The sequence below is a fragment of the Alexandromys fortis genome, unplaced genomic scaffold (genome assembly GCF_014885135.2).
Source record: "Alexandromys fortis isolate MF-2015 unplaced genomic scaffold, M_Fortis_MF-2015_v1.1 scaffold_2_1_26212458, whole genome shotgun sequence".
Lineage (NCBI taxonomy): Eukaryota > Metazoa > Chordata > Mammalia > Rodentia > Cricetidae > Alexandromys > Alexandromys fortis.
The window spans coordinates 3286960-3312290 of NW_026067930.1; the positions used below are offsets into that span (position 1 = coordinate 3286960).

A 25331-nucleotide genomic window follows, 5' to 3' on the forward strand; every position below is an offset into this window, starting at 1 on the left:
CCACTCTGTGCCCTGCATTACAAGTCCCGAGTGCCACCATTCATGGCCTAGGAGGGAGCTGACCACCGGCTCATCTGCGAGCCCTCAAGCACAGAGAGGGACTCACCAAGAGCCACCACCAAGCATGGGGCCTGGCCTGAACATTACCACGCAAACCCATGTTTTTGAGAGGGGCTTAGGGACATAGCCCTGAGCACGATCTTCAGCAGTTCAAGGATATGAGATTTGCCCCAAGGGTAGGCTCTGGGCGTCAGCAAACAAGTCTGTTATTTTAGACAGACAGAAGCAACACCCATTTGTTCCACAAACGTTCCTCGTGTGCCCAGTGTAGGCCAGGCACCGTCCTGAGGGCGGGCCAGACAGAGGCCCTACTGCATGGGAGACAGAAAACAAGAGAATTTGGCTACACGTGAGAGGTGATCAAGGGGACAACACAGACCCCATGTGTGCAGCTATGAATGTGAGAAGACACAAGGTAGTGGGAGCCCCTGGCGTGAGGTGGAGAGGCTCACGGGTACCCACAATCCTCCATGAGCATAGTAAGCTAGCAGGGCCCAACATGGACCATAAGAAGCTGGTGCAGGTTGGGGTGATGTTCCGGACTCATTGCTAACACCCCAAGGAGCTGCCGAGTAGGAGTGCCAGCCCTGACTGACCTGACTGGTGAGGCCTTTTGGGACCTTCCCGCCTAACAGAGTCATGACAACTGCATGTTAACGCCAAACACAGAACAGGGCACAGAATACCAGCCACTTCCCTGCATGGGCCACACCACGGTGCTACCTGTGGTGTGGCATTTTCCGAGCCTTCTGTTCAGGGACGGTTAGGTGTAAGAAGCTAGCCACTCCCTATAGAACCTCATCACACACACACACACACACACACACACACGTGCGTGCGTGCGTGCACAGGCAGCACACCCGAGAAAAGGGCCCTTATCCCTGACCTAAGGTGATGGACACTTCTCATCAGCATCTCTAGGGGAATCTGGGAGAAAAAAACCACTGCCCTATGACTCTCTGGCCAAGCATCTCTGAATAGATGTGCTCTGCCTTTTAGGACAGTTGAGGAGGGCCCACAAGGGCCTGGATTAGGCTTAGAAGCATATAGACCTGTCAGGTTTACAAAACAATGTTTCTGTACTGAACCCCTGTGAGATGCTTCCTCCTAGCGGTTCTCTCTGGGGGCCCTGCCACAGCAGGGACCCAACCCCACAACCCTGCACTTGGATTCTGAAAAGCAAGCCATGCCAACACTGCTGGATTCTCCAGCCAAAGCAAATAGCTAGGCCGGCTTGGAATGACTCTTGCCCCCTGCCAGGGGAGTAGCCCTGCTTATCAAGAGGAATGTAAGAACCCACTCAGGAGTCCAACCCAAACTCCAAGGTGGCTGCAGGACAGCCATGACCCCAGCTCCCACAGCCATGAAGGACAACCCCCCCCCCATTCCCCTACCTTGACTTTGGAGACTTTCTTTTTAAACATTATTATTTAATGTATTTATTTGTATTTTATGTGCATTGGTGTTTTGCCTGCAATGAATGCCCATGTGAAAGTGTTGGATTCTCTGGAACTGGGGTTATAGACAGTGGTGAGCTGGGTGCTGGGAACTGAACTGGGTCCTCTGGAAGAGCAACCAGTGCTCTTAACTGCTGAACCATCTCTCCAGCCCAACTTTGGAGTCTTTCAAACTTCTGATGATGGGGACTGGAGAGATGGCTGAGCTCTTCCAGAGGGCCTGGGTTCAATTCCCCCACACAGTAGCTTACAACAGTCTGTGACTGTAGTCTCAGGGAACCCAGTGTCCTCTTCTGTCATCCTTAGGCACAGGACACATACATGGTGCACAGACATACATGCTGGTAAAATACCTATAAATTAACTAAATTTTAAAAAGTGCAGTTGGAGCCGGGCGGTGGTGGCGCACGCCTTTAATCCCAGCACTCGGGAGGCAGAGGCAGGCAGATCTCTGTGAGTTCGAGGCCAGCCTGGTCTACAAGAGCTAGTTCCAGAACAGGCTCCAGCTACAGAGAAACCCTGTCTCAAAAAAAAAAAAAAAGTGCAAAAACCTTCTAATTACAGAAGAAATGGGGGCAGGGGCTGACCTCTATACACAGGTTGAGTGTTCTTTATCCATAATGCTTTATTTAGTAGAGTGGGGCGTGGGGCTTAGTGTCTAGAGTGCTGGCCTGTTTAATCCCAGCACTTGGGAGGCAGAGGCAGGCGGATCTCTGTGAGTTCGAGACCAGCCTGGTCTACAGAGCTAGTTCCAGGACAGGCTCCAAAGCCACAGAGAAACCTTGTCTCGAAAAATAATAATAATAATAATGATGATGATGATGATGATGATGATGATGATGATGATGATGAAGAAGAAGAAGAAGAAGAAGAAGAAGAAGAAGAAGAAGAAGAAGAAGAAGAAGAAGAAGGAGGAGGAGAAGGAGGAGGAGGAGGAGGAGGAGAAGAAGAAGAAGAAGAAGAGTGCTGGCCTGGCCTAGCATGTACTGAGGTCCTGGGTTCTAGTCCCACCACACCCCAAATAATACAGAAAAAAGCCAACTTTGAGAGCAGAGGTGTCTCAAGTGTGAGATTCTGAATACCTGCCCTCACCCAGTGAGACATCTCAGGCTGTGCCCAAACCTAAACACCAAGTTCATTTACGTCAGTCACACAGATGAAGGCCTTTTTCCACAGGATGTTGGTAAGCCTGGGTTTTTAATGTGACCTGTCACAGGGGCTCAGGTGACGCATTTCCCCCTTCGGGCACTGAGTCAGCATTCAAAATATGACAGATTCTGAAGTATTTAAATCTTGGAGTTCCTGACTAGGAACGCTCCACCAATACGCAGAAGACTCCATCCAGGCAAAAAGACTGCCCACCAGGCCAGAATGAGAGGTCAGGAAAGCCCAGCAAGCATGCTCAAGCACTATGCCCTGGCCTCCCAGACCAGGGTTCCAGTCCCCCCAACAGAAGGACCAAAGGGGCCCGGAGAGCGGTGGTACATGTCTGTACCTCAGCCCTCAAAGTCGGAGCTAGGAAGCCTGGGAGTTTGGGGCCAGCCTTGGCTGCTGTGGTGTTTGAATGCTTGGCCCATAGGGAGTGGCACCCTTAGGAGGTGTGGCCTTGTTGGAGGAAGTGTGTCACTATGGAGTCACACTTTGAGGTCTTAGATGCTCAAGCTATGCTCAGTGTGACATGCCTTTGCTTCTACTGCCTGATGGTCAAGATGTAGAACTCTTAGCTTGTTCTCCAGCACTGTGTCTGCCTGTACGCCACCATGCTTCCTGCCATGATGATAATGGACTAAACCTCTGAACTGTAAGCCAGCCCCAGTTAAATGTTTTTCTTTATAAGAGTTGCTATGGTCATGGTGTCTCTTCACAGCAATAGAACCCTAACTAAGAGCTACATAGTGAGACCCTGTCTGGAAAACAATCAAGGGATGGGGCATAAGTCTAACAGTAGAACATTTGCCTCACACGCACAAGGTCCTGGTGTGACCCCTAGTACCGAGGAAAAGAAAATCACCGACAAGAACCACCAAAGAGCTGGTGCGGTAGCTCATGTCTGTGGTCCCAACATGCAGGAGACTGAAGCAGGATTGCAAGGACTAGTGAAGGTCAGCATGGGCTACAAAGCCAGTTACAGACTAGCCAGGGCTACATAGCAAAACCCTAGAATTAGCCACAGGCCTACAGAGCCACATCCCTGACCTCAGCAGACACAGCCCAATCTGGCTCTTTGCCACAAAGTCTAAGGCTATCTGCCATATTTGCTCACTGTCCCTCAACCTCAGCATCCCTCCTAAGACCCACACACCAGGTAATGTGGCATCGAACTCTGCAATCATGAACTGAACAGCGGGGTCTCTCTCGCTACCATTTCCTACAGCTCCCAAGGACAACAGTTCTAGATCGGAGCAGGAACAGGACGACTCAAGGGAGCAGGGTATTGTGTGTGACACCTGCCCAGCCTGGGACCAGGGCCAGGAAAGGTTGATGCCACAGTGCAGTCACCTCCTGACTTACCAGCACAGGCATCCCCAGCCACCCAAGGATGGGGGCCCTCTGCACTGTGAAGATCCCAGGGCCCTCAGAGCATTGAATATCTGTGAATTAGCCCTCTGGGGAGAACGTCCACTGAGCCAACTCCAAAGAACCAGCACAAAGTCAAGAAACAAGGGAGGTAAAACACAGGAGCGCTGGGGAGGAGACCACCCTCAAGATGACCACCCTGAGTGTCACAGCACAGGGGGCATTGCTGCTGTCACTGGTGCAGATCCAGCTGAATCGAAGCACTTCACAATGTCCTACACCTATCTAGTGAATGAATGAATGAATGAATGAATGAATGAATGAGCGAGCGAGCTTAGAAGACCACAGCACAGGGCCCAAGGGCAATGGACACAGCATTGAGAACTTTCTTGGAACCTTCCTGGGTTTCCAATGTGCCCTGCCTCCGTTACGCCGTGATTCGTATTTAGACAAGATCTGAATAAAGACAAATCACTTTTGTTTTAAAATATTCACAATGGGGCAGAGTGGCACACGCTTTTAATCGCAGCACTCGGGAGACAAAGGCAGGCAGATCTCTGTGAGTTCGAGGCCAGCCAGAGCTATACAGGGAGACCCTATCTCAAAAACACCAAAAATAATAAGTAATACAATTTCAAAAATAATGTCCAAAACCTAAGTATGAAAAATATCTATGAGAATAACAAATTAGAGAAGTGGCAAACAGAATTGGGACATATGTGTGCTCCAACACAAGCTGTCTCACGTTACCTCTGAATAAAGGTCTGTGCCAGCACAAGGGGGACATCAGGGACAGCGATGTCGCTGTCAGAGGACGTAGAGCAGGTGACACTCCCGTGGTCAATGTCTATCAGAACCAAACCATCCGCCTCCTGCAAGACAGAGGTCAAGGTATGAGTCTGAGTCTGCACACACACTTAAAAACCCACGACAGTGTTTGCATTTGCTGAGACGGTACCAGTGTTCCACCACCCGGCCCAGTGCAAACACCTCCGCGGGCGTGCAGGATGCTGGGAGTTCTGCGGTGGGGAAGTCTGATGAATAGCGGCTGTGTGCACTTTATTACACTGTCGGTTCTGCCCACTCTGCAGCCTTCACTGCTACCCATCTCCAAACCTGCACCCATCCCCAGGCGGAAACTCTGTCCCCATTCAATGCTAACTTACTGCTTCTTCCTCCCGTTGGCCGCAGCCTTCTGCTCTGGGTCTTATGGCTCTGACCACTCTAAGGACCCCCTAGGAGTGGCTCAGTGTTCTTGCCACTCAGCAGTGTTTTGGAGGATGTCCTGGACTGCACCAGGGGTCAGAATCCCCTCCCTTGTGAAAAGTGAGCGGTTCACACGTAGATGGCCATCAGCCTTCTCTGAGTCGTGGCACCAAGGCAGCTGCTAAGTTTCCATCCCCCTAGGACAAATACTACACGGAGTACTTCACGGCGCCTTGAAGGAATATTCCAGAACTCCACAAATACACTCCCCACACTCAATGCCCAGTGTATCGTTCAGCTGTCCAGTCAGCTCTGCTACCCAGGGCCCAGAATACAAGGCTGAGTGACCTCAATACAGCGGTGGAATTTCTGAAAAAAAAAAGCATATCACAGGACTCTTAAAGTCATATCTCTGAGGGCAGGTACTAGGCATGAGTGGTACTGGACCCCAAGACTCCCAAGTCTGCAGAAAGAGACAGGGACACTTAGAAGATACCAATGTCTAAATGAGCAGACATGGGTCCCTGGCTAGGTGCACAATGTTACCCTCTGTGCCAAGGCCAGCTGTGCACAAAATGTGGCCAGGTTATGACAGTATAGGGACCCTCCCAGTTCTTCTGTGATCCCATTCAGGAGAAGCATAACACCAAACACACCCAAAATGCTGCTCTTGGAATCTTCCAGAATAAATAAATTACCCAGCAAGTTTCCTGCAAGATTCCTAACCAGCATTACTAAGTTAATACATATGGGGGGAGGGGAGCTTCCTGTCCAAGAGGCCAAACAAGACAGCTTTTCACGAATGACTCCTAGTACTGCCCATTTTTTTCTGGTCCACACGGCACACAGGGTGAGGTTTTCTGTCCCTAACCCTCCTGGGGAGATCTGAACAGCCTTTTCCTAAGCTATTTTCAACACTGAGTCACTGGTTTTGGCAAGAACACACAGGCCTGCTCACCCATCCGCCCTCCCAGGAGAAATGGGACAGCTTATGGGGTGGGGGTGGGGAATTTCCTTTAAATTTCTAGGAAACGTGTGGAGGACAAGGAAACTGAAACAGGCAGACAGCAGACTGCAGGGAGGGTGAGAAGCGTTCGCTGTGCGGTGTGCTCCCTTCGCTGCTTTTGTCCATACCCAAAGTGCCCAGAAAAAAAGTTAAATGCAAGGCATGGTGGTGCATACAACCCCATAACTCCAGAGGCTGAGTTAGGAGATCATAAGTTCAAGGGCTACAACAGTGAGTTCTGAACCCACCTGAACTATAGCAAGTCTCTCTCTCAAACTAACACTTCCTCCCCCATCCCCTTTCTCTCTTTTTCTCTCTTCACCTAGCCCCCTGAAATTTAAAATTAAAAGTCATATGTGGTAATGCACATTTTGTTTGTTTGATTCGTTGGTTTTTCAAGATGGAGTTTCTTTGTGTAGTCCTAGAACTTGATCTGTAGACCAGGTTGGCCTCAAACTCAGAGATCCCCCTGCCTCTGCCTCCCTAGTGTTGGGATTAAAGGTGTACACCACCATCCCCAGCTGGTAATACATATCTTTAATCTCATCACTCTACAGTGAGATGGCAGTGGAGACAGGAGGATTACGGTGAGATGGTGGAGACAGGAGGATTACGGTGAGATGGTGGAGACAGGAGGATTACAGTGAGATGGTGGTGGAGGCAGGAGGATTACAGTGAGATGGCGGTGGAGATAGAAGAATTACAGTGAGATGGCAGTGGAGACAGGAGAATCACACAGAAGCTCAGTGGAGTTCACAGCATCAAAACAGAAACAAGATCTTGCCTCATAAAGTGGAAAATTAAAATGAGTTCCAAATGTCCTCCTCTGACCTTTCCACACATGCCACAACATGTATGCCACTGCCCTTTCTCACACACACGCACAAATACTGGAACTACCAATGCACACATGAAAAGCCGTAGATGCCATTAGGAACAGTGGATGGCACTGAGCTGCCTCAATGGCACTTGATCACCCTCTGGAGCACCAGGATCAGACAGTAATGGGAGTCACCAAAGGCATGAAACGGGACTGCCTGCTGGGTTCTCTAGTCCAGCAGCTGCCTTGGGGAGCCTAGCTGTGTCCCAGGTCATTAACCATAGAGCTGACTCAGCGGCTCTGCTCTGGGCTGTATACCGGAGAGAAAGGGAGACCTTCGCTTACACAAGGACTTTTGGACAACCCCATAACTGCCATCACGGCCAAAGGGGAGCCACCCCAGTATCTGTCAAACATTTTTAAGTTGACAGCTGTCCATCTACCCAGGATCCGTGATGGATCACAATTTAAACACAGACCATAGCCAAACACTGTGATCCCAACACTTGGGAAGCCAAGGCAGGAAGAATGCAAAGAGGGCTTAAGCCTGCCCTGAGTGGCAGTGAGTTCCAGGCCAGCCTCAGCAACAGTGTGAGACTGTCACCAACAAATACTATCTCCAATTAGCAGCACAGTGACCCTCTGTTAAACACCTAAAACACGCCAAGGGCTACCCCATGTCCCGCTTGATTCTCACTGTAGCAACAAGCCTGGCAAACTTGTCCTTTGATGGCTAAGAGAGGAAGGAGTTGGCTATTTCAGTAAGTGCAAGCCACACAGAGCGTGAACAGCCAGACCCACAGGTGCCCCCCAACACTGTGAGCAGCCTGCTGCACGCACGTGCATGCCAAGTGTTAACAAAGCGCAATGGATGCATTTAAATGGATGCATTTAAAGCAGGAAGCATGCAGCAGTGACAGTAGAGTGGCCGTCTACGAGTCAGCCACGTGACAGCCCTGCCCACAGGACCCGCCCTGCCTCCCTTCACAGATGAGGAAAGAGGCTGAGGGAGGGACTGACTCACCCAGGTTACACAGCTAACTACCAGCAGTGGTTGGAGGTCACAGCACTCCAGTGCCCGGATGTCTGTTCCCACTCAGCCTGCTGCAAGTCACGGGTACCACTCTGAACCTAAGCTAACACAAGGGAGGCTAACACAAGACTCTGGTCCTTGAATCGCAGGGGTCTTGATTTCAAACACATCCCTAGACCAAGAGAGCGAGCAAATGAGACCACACAGTGTGTCCACGTGGTGCAGGGACAGAAAAGACGGAAAGATGGTGCACTGTGTTGTCTGTGCATATGTATACAAGTGCCTCATGATGCCCAGAGCACGCAGCCTGCAGACAGAATGACAATGCGCTCCAGGACTACAAGCACGTCCTTCCTTGGCCTCTCACTGCATGGGCTGCACGCGGGAAACACAGAGCACCGCAGAATGCAGCTTCCCACCAGCCGCACGACGGAGTCACGCGGGTTCATTTCCCCCAAGTCTGAGCTCCCTCCCTAACCTTTCTGACTTCTTCAAAGTGGTCCAGGTGACAGCCCATGAGGAAGGATGTGGGAGCCATGACGAAGTCCAGCATCTGTCCCGACAGGATGGGCACAAAGGTGTGCTGCCACTGCAGCGGGTGGATGTAGACCACGAAGCACTCCGCTATGAGCGTCAGCAGGGCCCAGTCTGAGGAGAAGAACACGATGCGCTGCTCCGTCAGGATACAGGTCAGGATCTAGGGGAGCAAGAACGCTGTTGGCTTCAGCTTGCTTCTGGCTGCTTTGGGCTGCACATGGGAAGTCCCTCTCCCCTCCCCGAGAACCAGAGGTTGCTTTTAGCCTCATCCCTGACTCTGTTTACCAAAACCGAAGCCAAGGCTGCTTACAGGCACGTGTGCAGCGGCAAGGGTCAGATTTAGGCACAGGGCATGAATACTTGGAGTGCATGGGTTCCTGGTTTCGTTATTTTTTGGCAGTCCTGGGGTTCACATCGAGAGGCTGAGGCAATGAGCCCCAGCCCTGAGCTGCACCGAAGCCGTGGCCTGCACTGGAAAATGCAGTTTAATCCTGTCTAGCAAGCAATAGTCCTGGCCTCCACACACCTGCAACACCTTCTCAGGCCGGAAGCACAGCAGGGGCAGGTGAAGGTCCAAGTCGATGATGGGGCTCTCGGGGTCGGCTCGAGAAGGAAACACAACTTGCAGCGGCTTCATGTTAAATATCTACGAAGATCAAGAACCACTGTTAAATCAGAGCGCTATCTACAACAGAGATCAACTGAGCACATTTGAAATTGTGGTGAGAGCCAGGCCGTGGCGGTGCACACCTTTAATCCCAGTACTCCAGTACTCAGGAAGCAGAGATGGGTGGATCTCTGAGTTTGAAGCCAGCCTGGTCTACAGAGAGTGTTCCGGGACAGCCAAAGCTACACAGAGAAACCCTGTCTTGAAATGAGGGCTGGACGACCCAAGTATCAAATTATGGGCAGGTCTTTGGCCACCAAAGCCCAGGCCTGGTTCCAGTCTAGCCTCTGCCTCCTGACCCAGCAAGATGAAAGAAGCCACAGCCACACACTCTTACTGCCGGGAACAGCACCGTGCCTTCCCAGCTCCCAGGGGATGGGACAGTCCCTGCAGCCCTCCTTCTCTTACACTGCTGTTTCTGCCAGCATTTTATTCCAGCCACGAGAAGAGTAACAGAGCTTCACTGGAGGTTCCTGGCGGCCTGAAGACGCTAGTAAAATTTCTTGGGCAGGAACCCAGTTGGGGAAATACCTACCTGCTGTTTAAATAACATAATGGCTCTCCTAAGAACAGAGGCCAAGAGGCTGGCTACTTTTATTGGTCAGATGTATAGGAGAAAAGACAAAACGTAAGTCCCATACCCAATACCCAAGACAAATAAATGAAAAAAAAAAAGGTTTAAATGTTAGGTAAAAGCAAAGGACTTCCTTAGGCTGAAAGTGGGGCTCTTGTTTCTGAAGAGTGAGAAATGATCTTGTGAGTTAATACTAAACAGACCCATCCCACACTGGGCACAAGCTTCTCAGGCAAACCCCAGTCCAAATATCTTAACTTTTTCCTGTAGAGATGAGTATGTAAAACCATTCAATGAGAACTCCAGGAAAGCGGTGTCCGGAGAACAGGTTAAACATGGATGAAACTGGAAATGGTTTAAAGCATTTTGACTCAACGATCTTCGACACACAACAGAAAGATTCAGCCTGGTTCCAGGTCTCACTTACCAAGTGGAGCGGCCCAGGTGGTGGGCTGGGTATTAACGACAGTCTTGCGGCAAAATCTTTTATGTGATTGTCAACTTCAAAGTCTTTGCAGAGCTTCAGATGAGTCAAGAGACTGAAATTTAAAGAAAAGGCACAAAGTTAAACAACAGTCTGATTGTCACCCTCGGCTACTTTGGTTTTAGGTGCTAATAATTTGGGGTTGTGGGAAAAAATGGCTGTAAAGTGTGTGTGTAACTGCTTGCATGCTATGCTTCAGTGGAGAAGACTAGGAACACGAGACTTTGAACTGCTCGAGGAAGGTTCCACAGTGCGTTTTTGTTTTTGTTTTTCGAGACAGGGCTTCTCTGTGTAACAGAGCCCTGGCTGCCGATATCTCGGTGGGGATCTCCAATTGCCGCACACTGCGCCCCCCCCCCCCATGTCTGCGCTCTGTGCGCTGGCACCCAGTTACCAAGCTTCGGGCAAGGGGGCTGGAGGTTAAAATACACACACAGACAGAGAGACAGCGACACGGGTCATCCTTGAATTCCCCAAGAATGCCCCCTTTATTGTGTTCAGGGGCAGATTATATAGGGGTAGCCATGCCCCAGCCAAACCCACCAGAAACCACTCCTGCCATCAGGAACTCCTGAAGGTCTCGTGCTCAGAGCAGCTGTAGGCACTCAGATCAGGGGATTACAAGAAATTCAGGATCTGGGGGTCTCACTGCTCCCAACACCTGGCTGTCCTGAAACTCACTCTGGAGACCAGACTGGCCTCAATCTCACAGAGATCCATCTGCCTCTGCTTCCCAAGTGTCTGAATTAAAGGCCTGCACCATCATACCTGCCTGGTGCATTCAGGCTTTGAAAGTAAAACTTTAAAATATAAGGGGTGGCCAGGTGTGGAGCCCATGACTGTGATCCCAGCACTCAGGCTGAGGCAGGGAGAACCAGCCTAGGCTACACAGAGAAATTCCCGCTCAGGTAAATGATAACCTGGGGGCAGAGGTCTGCCCCATGGGAATGGACTGAGGGGCAGGAGATCTTGGAAGTAGTCACATGGGATACAAGTGGGGAACCTACACAGACACGGCAAGACTTTGCCACTACCCCACTGCACCCCAAAAACCTTCATCTTCATAATCTCATGGTGGTACCTGAGGGGACCGGGTCAGTGGCAAGTTGGCCCAAAGGAGGGAAATCTGACCAGAAGAGAAAGTGACCCTGCCTATGGAGCTATACAAGAGCCTGGAGGTTACAGATGAGTGAAAATATGTGGTGTCCATAGGGTTGAGGACCCATGGGGGTCCCTCCTTGTCAGGCAGCCCCCCCAGAAAAAAACCCACCTATCACAACCACAGTTCAAAGAACTTCTGCTTGTCCATAAATACCAAATAATAACCATTCACAGGTCTTATGTCAGGACGTAGAAAAGCCAATATTCCATATTTGAATTTATTATAAAAATATAATAACATCAATGTAAAATTTTTAAAGTAAAGCTGCCTATAATCTACTGTCCCCAACACAAATGTGTTCTTTCTATTGCGTATCCAAAGCCTGTTTAGACATGCCACTCTGGTTGGTTAGTTGAAGTAGGATCACCTGTAGCCTCAAATTTGCCAGTTAGGGATGACTTGAACTCCTGCCAGCAGGGCTGAGATGGCAGGTGTGGTCCACCCCCTAAGTGCTCAACCCCCCAACACACACACATACATGCACACACGCATGCACGCACACACGCATGCACGGTACAGTCTGCATTTCTGTCCTTTGCTCCTCTCTAGTTGTTCTCCACTTCTGACAGGGCAGCAGTGGCCACAGAAGGAGGGAACTCTGAGGTCACATGCTTTCACTGGCACCCAGCAGGAGGGAGTGCCACCACGTGATCAGTCAGCCACTGAACTGGCACCGAGAACTGGCCCGGGAAGAATAAGAAAGCACCTGTCCTCAGCCGTGAGCTTCTGACAGCAAGGGGTAAAAAGCACCACCTGCTCTGTAGCACGGGGCCTGGGAAGGAGCAGAGCTGTCTGCTTCCAAGGAATAAAGAGCGTCAGTGAGGAGGTGAGGAGAGACCAGTCCTAAGGCCCCTCACCACTCCCTGGGCTGGCAGACCTTTCTGTAAACATGCCTTTCCTCATCTCACTAAGACCCACCAAGTTCTCTGTTCTATAAAGACACTGTCTACGGCAGACGCCAGACTGAACTATGCCCAAGAGGCAGCTCTGTTTGAAAAGTGAACCATGATAACGCTGGAATCCAAATATGAATGCTGGGAATTCACAGAGATTTCTGCTTGGCCAGCACACTTTTGTCTCACTCTGTGACCTAAGTGTATAGTCTACAAGTGTCCCTGAGAAGACACCAAGTGCCATTTAGCCTCTCAGTGAGTCTGAGGACTGCTCTTTTGTCTTGGGAAGGGGAAAGTCATGCTGCCTGCTACCTGTCTTTAGTCAAACTGGTAGCGCCAATCCCAGGACCATGACCTTTTTAAATGTGGCCCAGGCTAGTCTCAAACTCCCTAAGTGGCTAAGGATTCCATTTGATATTCCTGCCTCTGCCTCTCCAGTGCTGGGACAACAGGCACGAGCTACCAGGCTGGGTTTATGCAGATGTAACTCAGGGCTTTGGGCACGCTAGGCAAACAACCTACCAGCTGAGCTACACCCCTAACCCTTGTCCTCAGAACTCCCACCCAATAGCAGCAGAAAGCGTTATTGATGCTGCCAGGATTCGACATATTTGTGAATGTCAATAAATTGTCCAGCAATGACAGCCTGCTGATTCTCTCAGGTCATGAGGCCTGGAGTTTCTCTTCATATACATCTCTTTTTATTTTTATTTTATTTTTATTATTTTGTTGTTGAGACAGGGTCCTACTCTGTAGCCCAGACGTGGCCTGGAATTCACTATATAGAGCAGATTGGTCTCAAACTCAAAGTAATCCTCCTGCCTCAGCTTCCCAAGTGCTGTGTGTGATTAAAGAAAGGCATGCACGGCCATACCCAGCTACGCTCTTTCAAGAAATAATAATAAAACTGAAGCCGTTAGTGCTGCCTTCTTCCTGCCATCCGATTCCACATGTATTAATGGAAACCCCAGGCTTTCCACAGTGCTCCTGGAACCATCTGACCATGGCCCACCAGACCTAAGGCTTATTAACAACACTGGCCCCAACGTACCAGGAGAGGCAGTCCTTGAGGGAATTGTAGTATGGGAACCGGGACACCACGCACACCGCGAAGGGCACAAAGCGTCTAGCCGAGCTCACGCTGGGCTCCCAGTGGGTCTTGCCATTGTAGAAACAATATTCATCCTGGACAAAGAGCAGCAAGGACATGTCACCTCCTGTGCTGACAGTACAGACCTAGACTGCTGAAAGTCGGCATCTCCTACAGAAAGGACACATAAGGAAGGGTCTCCACCAGCTCCCGCCTTCCAGTCTGTATAGACGGGTCCTGCAACGGGTCACACCATGCAGTACTGGAGGGTTTTCAGGAGCAAGGACCAGGTAGCCACCCTGGAGACCTCCAGCTTTGGGATGAACAGAGACATACCACAAAGGAACACACAGCACAGCCCTCAGCGACAGACTCTATCACCAAAGGACCAGCACTAGACAGTTCCACATCGTGGAGTGTGCTGAAGACAAATCCAGAGACAGAAAGCAGCTGAGTGGTTGGTGGGTCGAGAGGAGGGGAGCTGAGTGAGCCCGAGCTGGGAGATGGAAAGTTCTGGAGGCTGCACGTGCTGGGAATGCAATGTCTCAGAGTCACGCAATGACTGGAAACGTAGCAAGTATATTCTTACACGACAATAAACAACAACAAAGAAGGCCCACCCCAAGCTCAGAGGACAGCAACAGATCCACCTACATGCAGGGGTCGGTAGTACTGGGCGACCACACCGTAGGTTCTGTTCCCACAGACATCCGTGAGGACCAGGAAATGGATGTAATCCTCTTTTGGTTCCGAAGTCACACAGACGCCCCCTGCAGGCAGATCAGAAAGAAGGGGGAAGCCCGGGTAGCTGCTTTCTGCAACAAAGACCTAGGTATCATATGAACACACTTCACCTAGTAACCGCCAGGGGCTTTGATGCTCAAACCACGTTCTAGCCAGCTCCTTGCTTCCGAACTTCCCCAACCTGCAGCTTTTGACAGCCCCTCCACTACACATAGCAGATTCGCCTGTACATCTGTTTCTCGGTTATGACTCTTGCAGCCAGGAAAGGGCAGCGGGCTTAAGGGGGGACCAGATACAGAACCTGATCCAACCCTTGGGCTGGGCATGCCACACACGTCACTGAATGTTTCTTAAGGCCAGCAGGGACATGAGACCCAGACACACATCTCCTCGATTGGCACTGGTGTGCTCAGAGATAAATGGCAACCTGTTCCTCTTGATTTAATAAACAGGAAGCAGGGGACAGAGAGGGAGGGGCAGGCGCCCTCCCGGCTTCTCTAGCTTTAACTTCCCCAGAAGTTAAAAAGACTGACTTTCCAGGTGCCACAAGTACATCTGTGATTGCAAAACTTGGATGCTGAGGCAGGAGGATTAAGAGTTTCAGCCAGTCTAGAATACAGAGAAAGATCCCACCTCAAAAAAAAAGACAAAAAAAGAAAGAAAAAGAAGGAAGTAAGAAAAAAAGAAAGAAAGAAAGAAAGAAAGAAAGAAAGAAAGAAGAGAGAGGGAGGGAGGGAGGGAGGGAGGGGGAGAGAGAGAGAGAGAGAGAGAGAGAGAGAGAGAGAAAGAAAGAAAGAAAGAAAGAAAGAAAGAAAGAAAGAAAGAAAGAGAATCCCAATCTAACCCTCTGTTGCCCCCAGTGTGGAGGGCTCTGGAGCAAAACACTCAGTGAGGAGGCAGCGGAAGAACACCCACCACAGGCTGCTACTGAAGTGTACCTGGGAAGCACAGCTGGGGCAGGGCAAGGAGGTCCACGCCCCCTGGAATGGTAACGTCTTCAGAATCAGGCCCCTTCAAGTCTCCAGAGTGTCTCTTCCAGTTCTCCATCCTGGGCTTTTCCCTCTTCTTCCGGAAGGACCGCCTCCTGGCTTTGCTGAGAGTACAGCTGGTCCCAGGCGCCTGGCCATCGTCTTTTGCGGTGAAAGGAGGCACGAACACAGACAGAACTTCGGGGGCGAGGGAAGAGAGGTTCTTCGTTCCTCGTTTCTGGGCAATCTAAGAGAGGGAAAATAGGAGTCACTGTATGTGTGGCTGGGGAGATGGCACAGAGGGTATAAAGCTGTACAAATACGAGAACTGGAGTTTAGATCCCAGCGCCCAGTCATAGTCCCAGAGCTCAAGAGGCAGAGGCGGGATTCCTAGGGCAAACGGGCTAGCCAGATTAGGTGAATGGTGAGCTATAGGTTCAGTGGGAAATCCTGCTCAGTAGCTGAAGTGGAAAAGGTGATCAAGGAAGATCTCCAACATCAACCTGTGACCTCGATATGAATGAGTATGTGCGCATATATGCACACACACATAGCCACATGCATGTTAGCACAGCTAAATGCAAAAAGAAAAAGAAAAGTGACTGCACGTGTCTACCCTCATTCATGACACCCTTTCTAGGTGGGCACCCTGTTTGCATCTCTGCTTCTCCTCCATGCATACGGGCTCCAGCAGAGAACCCTGTCCTTTAAGGCTCAGGTCAGCAGGTGACTCTTCCCAGAACTTCCCAGGCCCCATGTGTGCCCCCACGGGCTAGGAATTCAGAAGCCTCTTATCTTGTTGGTACCAAGCACCACAGTTCAGAGCTGGGTTCCATGATACACAGTCACAAGTTCAAATCCTGGCTCTGCTCTGAGCTGCTGAAAGCAAGCCACTCCATCTGCATTTTCCTCTCCGGACTGAGTGGGGGCCCTCAGGCAAGCACATGGGTCAAGGACTCAGTCGGGGGAAGCCCCCGGGAGCACTCATGTGTGCCCCGCACAGAGCGGTGAGAGGGCAGACACCGAGACACTCTCAACTTTGTCATAATGCACAAGCACCTGCGTCACTGTGATACTCTTCAGGTCCCCTGGGACATTGCTCACATTCTACCCAGTCCCTGACAATCTGGGCAGATAAGCAGAGAAGAGGGCAAGGCTTTGGCAGACAGAGTGCAAGGGTCACATCTCTCTCCATTGGGCACATGGTTTGCTAGAATCAGTAAAAGCTGGAGAGACAGCCCAAATTCTCTTAAGCCCCAGCTGGAAGGCTGTGGTGTAGCTCAGTGGTAGAGCACTTGCTTACTATGAGTTCCGTCCAGTACTGCAAAGTGAAGCAAAGCTGGTATAGGATGCCGGGCATGGGTGGGGATTAGGCAATCATTGACACCTTAGGAAGGGCACGGTCCCAAAAGAAATGAGATCACGACAGGCAAAGAAAGAAACAACCACAGGTCAATATTTAGTAAAAGCCAGAGGATCGCCTAGGCATGGTGGCCCAGATCTGTGACCCCAACAACCTGGTAGGAAAAGTATGGAGGACCCGACTTCAAGGTCATTATCAGCGACACAGTGAGCTTAGGTCAGCCGAGCTAAAGGAGAGCAAGATGGCTCAGCAGGTAAAGGCATTTGCTGCCAAGCTTGGGGACCTGAGAGACGGCCATCACCAGAACCCATGTGGCAGAAGGAGAGAACCAGTTCCCACAAGATGTGACTTCCACACACAAATGTCCCCACACATGGCACACACAAAATAAATATTAAAGTGGGGGGGGTCAGAGGAAGGAATGAGAGCTCCCTCGTTCTGTCAGCAAAGAGACTGAACTCACTGACCTCTTCACCTCTGGTGGACGCAGACCCGTGGGATTAAGGATCAAAAATGCAACAACCATGTCTCCAGTCATAGAGGCGGAAAGTCTGCTACAGGAGCCCATAGGGCTGGTGTTAAAACACGACCTCTGCCTCCCTTAGGGCTACAGGGACAGAGGGAGGCGTCCCTACACCCAGAATCATCTCCTTGTCAATCACAGGCGCAGGAACAACCAAGTGTGTTCCATGTAACATGTGTGCTGGGACTGCCTAGAGTCCAGCCTTCCTCTGCTCAGTGCTCCTGCCTGGCTCATCGCAGGGCTCTCTTCCCAGCTTGGAGCCCTTACGCCGACTCCCAGTTCCTGGAGTGCCCTCCATGTGAAGGTATAACTGCAGCAGAGGCAGACAGCTCCCAGGCTCTGCCAGCGCAGACACTCTAGCTGCCTCCCTGAGTGCCCACTGAGGATGGGGGGAGCCTTTCAGGTTCAAAGCTGAACGGCTGATTTCCAAAAACCCCTGTCTTCCACCTACAGTTTTTCTTTCCTTTTTTTCTTAGCTGTTAAAGAATGGCTTCTCTTAGGGGTGAAGAACTAACACACAGCAAAACAGAGAAAAGCAGGAGGGACTCGGGAAGCGGAAGCCCCCACCTCCGATGTCTTTACTGAGGATGAAAGAGTCTGGGTTTGGGGATGTAGGAGTCCAACCTGTGGATATTGTCTTATTTTCCCACCATGTGCAAACTCCACCTTGTCACAGACTGAGCAAGGCTCACTGCCATGCATGGTGTCACATCTGCAAACCAGCACCTGACAGCCTGTGTCTCAGAGTGGGCTCATAGGACCCAGAAGTAAACCTCTTATGGCTCTACCTGAACAGTGAAGACAGCTCACCCACCTGGTGCCAGCCTGCCACCAGTCCACATTCAGACTCTTCAGGGATCTAACAAACACACCAGGGGCCAGGAGGGAGGCAGAGGCCCTGCACACACCTATCTGTCCCTGCACCACACTCAAGTGTCTGCATGTGACCATCATTATCCCTTCTCAAGTGCAGATCACGCGTGGACATGTATCACAGTATTGTGTGTCCCTGAGCAAAATGATATTCCGTGCCCCAGGCCAAGATACACCAATGTCATGCATAGCTTATCCTCTCAGGGGACTTGAAGTATTCCAGACCTCTGTATCTGACTCTGATGCTCTTCGATGGCCTGACACTACCCAACTCCCTGCCTGCTCCAGCTCCTCACCAGAAAGACCCTCAGTGCTCACTCATTTATGAGACAGGAGCCAGAGGGTGAGCTGTCCCACCAGAGTGCCCACAGGGCCTCCTCCTAGACCTCCCCTCCAGGGTCACCACCTCCCCCAGAGTCTCCTTGCAGACCTTGACTTCCCAATACTTTGGGTTTCTCTGTCCCACCAGCACTACTCCATCATCAAGGTTGTGAGGGAAGGAAAGTCAGAAGATATGATACAGTTTTGTGCCCTCATCCAGCGCCAACGACTCCCAGGGGATGCTCTCCCTGGGTTTGCATTTCTGGCACTGGATAAACTCTGAGCCTCCAGTCAGTCTGGATCGTTATCACACCAAAGCCGATGCCTTGTGTCAACCTCTCTTTAGTCTTTTAAAGTAGTGCACTCAAATGTCTGCAGAGATGGCTCACACTTGCTGCTGTTCCAGAAGTTGCATGTTCAATTCCCAGCACCCACCAGGCAGCAAACAATCATCTCTAACTCCAGACCTAACACCCTCTTAGTCCTCCTTGAGCACTGAACACATCTGGTACACAGACATATACGCAGACAAAACACCCATAAACATTAAAAAATAGATCTGAAAAATAATTTGAACAATGTGCTCAGTCAGGCATGGTTGGTGTCTTCGTTAAGGCTACTGTTGCAGTGACGAAATACTATGACCAAGGGAAGGAAAGGGTTTGTTTGGATTATGCTTCCACATTATAGTTCATCATCAAAGGAACTTAGGGCAGGAAATGAAACAGGATAGGAACTTGGAGCCAAGGGCTGATGCAGAGTCCAGGAGGGGTGTTGCTCTCCTGCCTGTTCAATCCGCTTTCTGACAGAACCCAGGACCACCACACCAGGGATGGCTCCACCCACAGTGGGCTGGGCTCTCCGCAATCAATCAGTAATTAAGAAAATGTCCTATAGGCTTGCCTACACCCAGATCTTATGGAGGCATTTTTCAAATGAGGTTCTCATCTCTGCAATGACTCTAGACTGTCAAGTTGACATTACACTAGCCAGTCAGCACAATAGTTCACCCCTCTAATCTCAGGACCCAAGAGGCAGAAGCAGGAGGATCTCTGTAAGTTCAAGGCCAGTCTGGTCGGCATGGCAAGTGCCAGGACAGCCAGAGTTACATGGAGAGATCCTGTCTCAAATAAAAAAAAAAAAATCCTACTGTCTTGGGGGCTGGAGATATGGTTCAGGGGTTGAGAGCACTGACTGTTCTTCCAGGGGACCTGGGTTCAATTCCCATCACCCATGACACCCTCACACAGACAAAAACAATAATGCAGGTAAAACAATAATGCAAATAAAAATAAATTATTTTTTTAAAAAAATCATACTGTCTCAGCAGCCATTATCCATGAAAAATATTTTGGTCTTTCTGATTGGATTAACAAGATATTTTACCATTCAAAAAAATAGCAATGAACCCCTTGAGGGATACACTAGACTAGGAAAGCCTTCTCTGTAATTCCGGGCTTTTCTGCAGAGCCTAGGGTACTTCCTTACATTCTTAACACACACATAAGCTTGAGACACGTTTTCATAATGTCGTTTCTCAATTCAAACCGTTGCCTTGATGTTTAACTTTGCGGTGGGGCTAGTAAGCTTTCGTCACAGTTACACAGTATTGACCGAGTGAGCACCCAATAATGCATCCGCCCAATCCCTCTGAAGACATCTGGATCACTGTAAACATCTCATCCTACTGGGGGTGAGGGAGACAACAAATGAACAGAGGCACTGAAACAGCTGCACACATCTGGTTCCTCGGCTGGAATAAATTCCAGTCAGGTGATAGTGGCACATGCCACTTAATAATCCCAGCACTTGGGAGGCAGAGACAGGTGAATCTCTGAGTCTGAGGCCAGTCCAGTCTACAGAGCGAGTTCCAGGACAGCCAGGCAGGGCTACACAGGGAAACTCTGTCTCTCTCTCTCCTCTCTCTCTCTCTCTCTCTCTCTCTCTCTCTCTCTCTCTCTCTCTCTCTGTCTCTGTCTCTNAAGGTCCATCCATCAAGAGTATACTGTATGTAAGCTATTTGGTGACATGTGTGGCTGCTATCACTGCAAGGATAAGAAGACAGTCAGTGCCACAGAGCTAACCTCTGCCAGCCCAAGCTGAGCCAGACAGAGGGCTTATTGCCCGCATTCTTGTTTATTAAATCTCTATCCAATGACCATCTTTTTAAAGGCTAATTAAAAAGCAAAAACCCAGAGCCGCCTTACTCACGGGTGACAGATTTATTTCTAAGTTGTGTTACAAAGGAGTGTTTCTTCTCCCTGGGAGGATTGGCTCTCACTAGAGAAATAAAGGAAATTCACAGATGCTACCCAACACAGTCACCAGCGGGAGTCCACTGAAATCTAAATGAATTTAAACTGGGCAGGAAAGATGGCTCCACAGTTAAGAGCACTGGCTGTTCTTCCAGGGGACCCGGCACCCAGGTTCAAGTTTCAGGATCTAGATAGCAGCTCACAATCAATTAGAACTCCAGTTCCAGGAAATCTGATGTTCTCTCTGGCCTCTGAAGGCACTGCATACACATGATGCACATACATACATGCATACATACATACATACATACATACATACAAGCAAAACACCCATTCACACGAAATAAAGGAAAATATTTAAGTTTTTTTAAAATTTAAATAAATAAATTAAATGTGAAATCCAGTCCCTCAGTGTGTTGGCCATACTTCCAGGGTTGGGTGGCCACGTGTGGCCAATGCCCACAGTGTAGGACAGTGCAGATGAAGGACACCGTCATCGCCCGGGAAGTTTCGTTGGTGCTGTTGCCCACAGAGCAGAAAGCCTCTCCACTGCAATGGTGCAGAAGGCTGTGTGAACAAGTCATCCACCCTTGGCTGAATTGACAGTGGATCCTCTCACATTCCAACAACCAGCAGGGCTCCATCCTCAGCCAGGGGGTGGGGGAAATCAAAACCAAATACAGTGATTCACAGGGGGGACTGCTCAACCCTGAAACACTTGGCAGGATTTCCAACAGAATGACTAGTCCCCCACCCCCACCCAAGAAGTGAAACAGAGTTAGGGCTTCCTCTAAGAAACACGCAGGGCACTATGCCCCTTGACCTTAAACTGGATAGTTCTCAGACCTCTTGTCTTCTGTTTCCATGTCTCACCAAATAGAAATACCCAAACCACAGAGAATGATAACTTAATTTCTGAGACAGGGTCTCTCATAGCTCAGGCTAGCTTCTGAACCTACTATGTAGTCAAGGCTAGCCCGAGCTCCTTCCTGATCCTCCTGCTTCCACTCTCCAAGTGCTAGGATTACAGATTTGTGCCACCAGGCCCTAAAGGTTTTTGTTTGTTTTGTTTTGTGAGACAGGGTCTCACTTGGTAGCCAAGGCTGGCCTACTTAGAACTCACAGTAATCCTCCTGCCTTGGTCTCCCAAGGGTTGGGATTACAAGAGCAAGCCACCGCACCCAGTGAAGTGCCAATTTTTTTCTTTTGTTTTTGCTATTTTGCTTTATTTATTTATTTAATGTACACTGGTGTTTTGCCTGTAAATATCTGTGTGAGGGTGTTGGATTCCCTAGAAATGGAGTTACTGACAGTTGTGAGCTGCCACGTGGGTGCTGGGAATTGAACCCAGATCCTCTGGAAGAGCATCCAGTGCTCTTAACTGCTGAGTCATCTCTCCAATTCTTGTTTTGTTTTTCAAGACAGGGTTTTTCTGTGTACTCCTGGCTGTACTGGAATTCACTGTGAGGACCAGGCTGGCCTCAAACTCAGAGATCCGCCTCCTGAGTGCTGGGATTAAAGGCAAGTGCCTCCACCACCCGGCTGTTAAATGACAATCTTAAAAAACAAAATTAAAAATTATTTTAAAGCCTTGCACATTCAAAAGAGAATTGCTACAAAAATTAAACTAGCTAACTATAACACTAATGTTAATATAAAGTGAAATTACCCCAAAGTTCAGCCCACCTCTCAGCTCTCTTTTTTCCCCCTAACCCTTGACTGTTTTTGTTTGTTTGTTTGTTTGTTTTTTATCCTGTTTTGTTTTGTTGCTCTCTTTGAAATCTTGCAAGAGTACACTATGGGGAAAACTATAAGGAACCTCCCCCTCTCACTTAACCTGGGGGCTACCACCACCTGCCTAATTCAGGAAAGTACCACTGTGAACAACCAAGCTGACTCAGCCCATTCTCGAAGGCATTGCCTCACACTGTGCAGGCAAGAAGTACACTGCAAGACACAGGAAGCAGAGGCATGGATACCCAGAAGACCACAAGTGAAACCAGGTTATTTCCGATACTAAGAAAAAGAAGGCAGTTCCGTTTGGTGAACGAGAGGCAGAAAGACAGTGGAGCTGCACAGAGGACAAACTGGCTTTAGAAGGGATGGGGGGGGGTAAGAACTGTAGGAGGGACACTCTGAATCATTTCCGTGTGGATTAATGCCACTGGCGGGTCACTTTGGCCTATGGATGAAACTGTCTAGGGTTTAAGAATCATTTGGTTACTTTTATTAACATTTAACTCTCCTTGGTGACATCCATTTTGCCTCCACTATTCATTGTCCCTGGATAGTCAACTGTCAATCAGTATGCATGCCTTTATGCTTTTCCATGTCAACACTCAGAGGATTTATCCAGACACTTAACAGGACACTAGGAAAATCTCTGGAGAAAATGACAGTTCACAATCATGCTGGATCGAAGGAAAAAGAGAGGCACCAATGGACTGGGGAAAAAACAACTTGGGTTTCAGAATTAAGAAAATGGGAAAAATACAGCACAGAAGTAAGGAGAATGAGGTGTTCAGAAGACTCTGGGGAGACGGGGAGATAAACTCGTCTTTGGCTGCTGGAGGGAAGGGAGGAGGGGCTGCACGGCAAGTGAAGAAAACGGCTATGCAGCTAGCTCTACTAATAGCGGAATATTCAAAGCTGGTGGTTGATTCTAACACCTGAAACTTCACTATTCAGTGCACAGTACAGAATCCACTACTTAGGAGGCAATGGAGCTCTGCGATGAAGGGAACCGTTTAGTCGCTACTCGGAAAGGACCTGGTCTCTAGTTGACCATCAACTCCTCGGGTCCCTGCTGGGCCAGCACCTCGCCCCAGATGGTGGCATCCTGAGGGCGGAGGAACGCTTCAACGCTTCAATGCACAGAAGCAAGTCTGCACCACCACAAACACTAGGTACTAGTCCAGCTGGTCCCCGCCTCGAGAGGTTGGTGGGCGCGGAGGGGGGAGGAGGATGGCCAGCTCCCTATCTCCCCTGGCCTGAGCTAGCGCTCACCCCCCTACAGCTGGGGCTCAACCCTGAGGCATCCGCACCACAGGGGTGCGTAGCCACCGAAGCCAGCCCCACGCGCACCCGGCGGGCGCAGCTCTGACCTCCACCCCGCCTCAGTTTCCCCTTCCACCCCTTACCTGCTCCAGGCCGCGGAGGCTGTCCTGAGAGGCGCCCAGCAACGCGCACAGCTCCAGGAGCCCCGAGGGCAGCGACAGGTGTCGCGCCGTGGGCTCCGCCATAAGCTCCCCGCCACCCGCCCGGAGCACTGCGCTCCGAGCCCTTGGCTGCCCGGCCCCGACCCCGACTCTGCTGGCGCCTGCGACCGCAACCCAGACCCCAACCGAGTGCCTCTGCAATCGGGTCGTGCCAGAACCCGCCCGAGCCTCCTCTCCTCCCTTAGGCTGGTTGCCAGCGAGCAGCGTCCGAGGAGCGGGGCGGGACGTAGAGGGAACGGGGCGGGTCGATGGGGAAGAGGGGCGTGGTTTGTGAAGGGCCGTGTGGGCGGGGCCTAGAGGGGCGGGCGGGGCTTGTAGTGCTGGAGTAAGCCTTGTCTGTGATTTGGCAGGGGCAAGACTTCGCTAGGGGCGTGTCTGGCCGGACCTGGGTGGGTGGGACCTCTTCAGGGGCGGGTCCGACTCTGCCGGGGCTTCTGGCGCAGTCATTTCCTAAGCAGAGCGGCGGGTCCGGCGCGTGCGCAGCCCCTCTGTGGGCTCGGTCCCTCCTCCTGTCCCCGCAACACAGGAAGGAATGGGCGGTGTCCCCAGGTGCCCGGCCACGTCATCCAGCCCCCGAAGCTCTTCTCCAGCGGTCCAGTTGTACCCGGCAACAAGGGACAAAAGCCCGACCTCCCGCCACCTCCAGGAAGCTCTCTGGTGCCGGGACACAGAGTGGACCCTGTGGACAACTGAAGGAACTGTCGGAAGGGAGTGTAAAGATCCACTCCTGGTCAAAAATTGCGTGGTTAACCGCAGGCCGCCGCAGGAGCCCGGGTTAAATTTAGCAGGAAACGGGGCAAGGTGAACGCTGCTGGAGAAAGCAGGGTCAGAAGCCTGTTGGGCCCCCTCCTAGCTTTCCGCTAAATCTGACTCTTACTGACCCTGAGCCTCTTCCAGCTTCAGACTGGATTCAGAAGAAAGCGCAGTCTGCCTGCCTGGGCAGCTTGGTATGGTCTTCCTCCTAGCTGACCTTCTCCTGTGTGCCCTGTCATGGGAATCTTTAAACCCAAGGGGAAAGGAGACCAAGGGACTTTTCCAGGGCTTTCATAAAAAAAAAGAAAAAGAAAAAAGAAAAACACTGAAATGCTACTGGTAATGTCAAATATCTGTTATCGGCCTAGAGGGACCGATCAGTAACTGAGCAAATCTTGGAAGCAAAACCTGGGCAGGCTGGCTGGAGGTGGGGAGCAGGAACTCTAGGTCCCAAGCTCAGCAGGACCTGGTGACCACAGCAGGACATAGAAGTAGCCTAATCAGCCTATGGGCTGCCTGACTTCTTGTCCAGGAGCCCAAACAAGTTGTTAAAGTCACTGACATCAAAAGGACAGCTTTCACTCCTCCTATTTGACTCTGCACCAGGCCCTCATCTCAGATGACCTCCACTAGGCACAAGCCCTGAGGGGGCAGACCTCACAGAGATCTGTGGCTCAGATGGCCAGCCAGTTTGTTTGCAGGGCCCTGCCTGTTGTCTGGCCCCTGCTACTGTGTCAACTGTATGTGTGATAGGTAGACCCAGCATCCCTGAGCCTCTGCTTCCTGTTTGTGGAAACTTGGCCAGGG

General features: G+C 50.5%; 1 protein-coding gene across 6 annotated transcripts in view; it reads right to left on the bottom strand.

Moving 5' to 3' along the window:
- Positions 1-23994, bottom strand: part of Dennd3 (DENN domain containing 3) — a 54112-nt gene extending 30118 nt beyond the window's left edge. For all 6 annotated transcript variants that reach the window (XR_007592285.1, XR_007592288.1, XR_007592287.1 and 3 more), the window contains exons 1-8: positions 23694-23994; positions 15189-15465; positions 14161-14276; positions 13468-13601; positions 10305-10416; positions 9163-9282; positions 8578-8796; positions 4785-4906 (exon numbers count right to left, since the gene is read on the bottom strand). Coding sequence is in view for 1 of the 6 variants with exons in the window: in XM_050145095.1 (XP_050001052.1) it covers positions 4785-4906; positions 8578-8796; positions 9163-9282; positions 10305-10416; positions 13468-13601; positions 14161-14276; positions 15189-15465; positions 23694-23795 (1202 nt within the window). In the remaining 5 variants the exon portion in view is untranslated. The remainder of the gene's footprint in view (positions 1-4784; positions 4907-8577; positions 8797-9162; positions 9283-10304; positions 10417-13467; positions 13602-14160; positions 14277-15188; positions 15466-23693) is intronic.
- Positions 23995-25331: the final 1337 nt, after the last annotated feature.